Source organism: Parus major, unplaced genomic scaffold (genome assembly GCF_001522545.3).
Source record: "Parus major isolate Abel unplaced genomic scaffold, Parus_major1.1 Scaffold479, whole genome shotgun sequence".
Classification (NCBI taxonomy): Eukaryota; Metazoa; Chordata; class Aves; order Passeriformes; family Paridae; genus Parus; species Parus major.
In genome coordinates this window covers 20,810-23,317 of record NW_015379373.1, presented here as the reverse complement: position 1 = coordinate 23,317, position 2,508 = coordinate 20,810, and the positions used below count along the sequence as shown (strand labels likewise).

The following is a 2,508-nucleotide window of genomic DNA, read 5'->3' as shown; positions in this document are numbered from 1 at the left end:
AAGGAGCTAGAACAAAAGGTGGGGTTTACATGGATTGATGGGGCTCAGGGGCAGGAACAGGGTGACGGACAGGGAAGGTTCAGGAAAAAGGGGAGGGGTTTACAGAACTGACAAGGGGGTGAAACCATTACAACTTATGGGGGGAATAACATTAAGAACAAACCATTTAAATTAATAACCAGAACAAAGCGAACAGACTGCAACAAGGGAATCTCACCCTCTGCTCTCCTGTACCAGAATTTGGTGTAGAACTCTGAGCCCTCAGTGACAAGGAAGACGTGGTACCTGCCTCTTTGGATCTGTAGATGGGCCGGGAATATGATGAGGGACAGAAGCAACAGCTGCCCAGCAAAAGTGAACACACCAGACAGAGAGGCTTGTGCCAGAGGCAGGGATAGATCTGCCTTAGTGTAGGTCTGATCCAGTAGCTGAAGGATTTGTGGGATGCACTGGAAGAGCAAGGTGTGCCAGCTGGTAGTAGAATGGGGAAATAAATCCTAAAAGAGATCTTGGAGCATTTTTTTAACCCACCCCAGTAGAGTGTGGAACCCCAGCTTTGTGCTGAGTGCGACTGGAATAGTCTTGGGATCAGAAAGAAAAAGGACTCATCTTAAGATGGGATGCAGGAAAACTTTATTGAGGTAGAAGACTGAAAGGCCATAAGCAGCAAGTGGATGTAAGATATGCTGGAGTGCAAGTAGGGGGACCATCAGACAGGTCCTTTGCTTGGAGGAGATTTTGCCAGATCATCAGTGCCTTTTTGTCCCACAGTGAGAGCATGATTTCAGGAGTGGTGCTGAGGGCCCTTAGCAGTTGTAGCCACCCCTTCTGCCATAGCAGCCCAGGCCTCCCAGCCCATAGCCACAGCCCAGTCCGTAGCCAAATCCACGGCCATAGCCAAGGCCGTAGCCAAAGCCACCAAATCCACCAAATCCACCAAATCCACCAGAGATGGGCTGTCCCTGCACACTGAGTTCAGTGCCCACGGCAGCCGAGGAGGTGGATCCAACAGCGGTGTTCTGGGGGAAGGAGGTCATGATGGGTCCTGGCATGGTGACCAGCACAGGGGAAGGGTTGATGATGACACGGGAGTCCTGGCATTGCAGGGCACAGGGCTCATTGCAGCTGTTGGCCAGCGGGGTGGGTCCGCAGGGACGGCAGATGTTGTTGCAGGCCATGGGTGTGGTGTGGAGGGTCCCTGGAAGAGAGAGATGTTAGGCAGGGCAGGGGTGAGAGATGCAGGGATTGGTAATGCAGGAAGGTGAGGGAGTGTGGAGGCTGTTGTGGGGCTGTGGGGAGGTGTGATTGCCTCTGAGCCTGAGAGTGCTGGTAGACAGGGCCCAGAGGTGCAGGAGCAGGATTGTCAGGGGAGTGAGGCTCACCTGGTTGTCAGCAGGAGCAGTAGGAGAAGGTGTGAGGAGAAGTGTGTGAGGGAGAGAGGCTTTGGGCTGGCTTTTATGCTGGTTCTGGAGGGGCGGGACAGCCTTGTCCCATGGCCTTGGGGCATTTTGTGGGCAGCCGCCCTTGTTTCGGCAGGCTGGGGAGTCATGAGTTGGGAAGCGTTTTCTTTCATGTAGTTCTGCAATTCCATGTCCAATTCTTGAAGCTGTGTCCATCTGACCTTGGCAGCAACTTCATTGCATTTGTATTTGGAAGGATTTCATTGTTAGATGTGAGTCAGGGAGGGTTGAATAAACAACCAGGGCCCAGCAGAAATGCGATGTCATCAGTGAGCTAATTTTGTAGCACATATCCTGTGTTTTGTCGGTGCCTTGTGAAGACTGGGCTCCTCTTCTGTGCCACTGCATGTCCCTCAGTCATTGTGTTACACCCAGGAATGCTGAGGGAGCTGCTGATGTCCTGGGGAGGTCACCCTGAAATTGCTTGGAAAGGTCCCCATGCCTGGGAGCTCTTCCTGATTGATGACTGAGACCCCATGCCCTTATTTCTTGTGTAGGATCAAGAGAGATGGTCTGGAAATTAGAGCCTGGTTAAGTTGAATTTGTTCCAGTGCTGTGGTCCATTTGGATTTCTCATCATTCCATGGGAATGTACTCTGTCATTTAAAGTGTATTTGTTCACCTCTTTAAGAAATCAAATAAACAAGCGGCCAATGGTGCTTGATCATGTCTTACCCAGTCTGGTCTGTGACGTGAATTTCCTTATGTTCCTCATTCAACCCATATTGTTTCATAATTTATATCCTGTCAGTTGTAATATTTTAATCCTGTTAGGAAAAAACACTAATTGCTACTGGATGGTCATTGTGATTCTATTTCCTCCTTTGTTATGGTGCCAGCGTGTCTTTGTGGAATTTTGTGATTCTGTGTCCCTCTTTAGAGGCTGTGTCCATCTGACCTTCGTGGCAGTTTTTAATTTTGAGGAGTATAGGCCAAAGGATTGGTGTCGTTGTTTTGTGTCAGGCATGTAGAAGATGACAACAAAGCCCACAAGAATTGGGGTGTTATGGGTGAGGTCATGCCATGGAACACTCACAACATCTCCTTT

General features: G+C 49.8%; 1 protein-coding gene across 1 annotated transcript; it reads right to left on the bottom strand.

The window, feature by feature from the left end:
• Positions 1 to 791: 791 nt before the first annotated feature.
• Positions 792 to 1,188, bottom strand: LOC107199177 (feather beta keratin-like). Its single transcript, XM_015616517.2, has one exon. The coding sequence runs from the start codon at positions 1,176 to 1,178 to the stop codon at positions 807 to 809; it is 372 nt and encodes a 123-aa protein (XP_015472003.1). The 5' UTR covers positions 1,179 to 1,188; the 3' UTR covers positions 792 to 806.
• Positions 1,189 to 2,508: the final 1,320 nt, after the last annotated feature.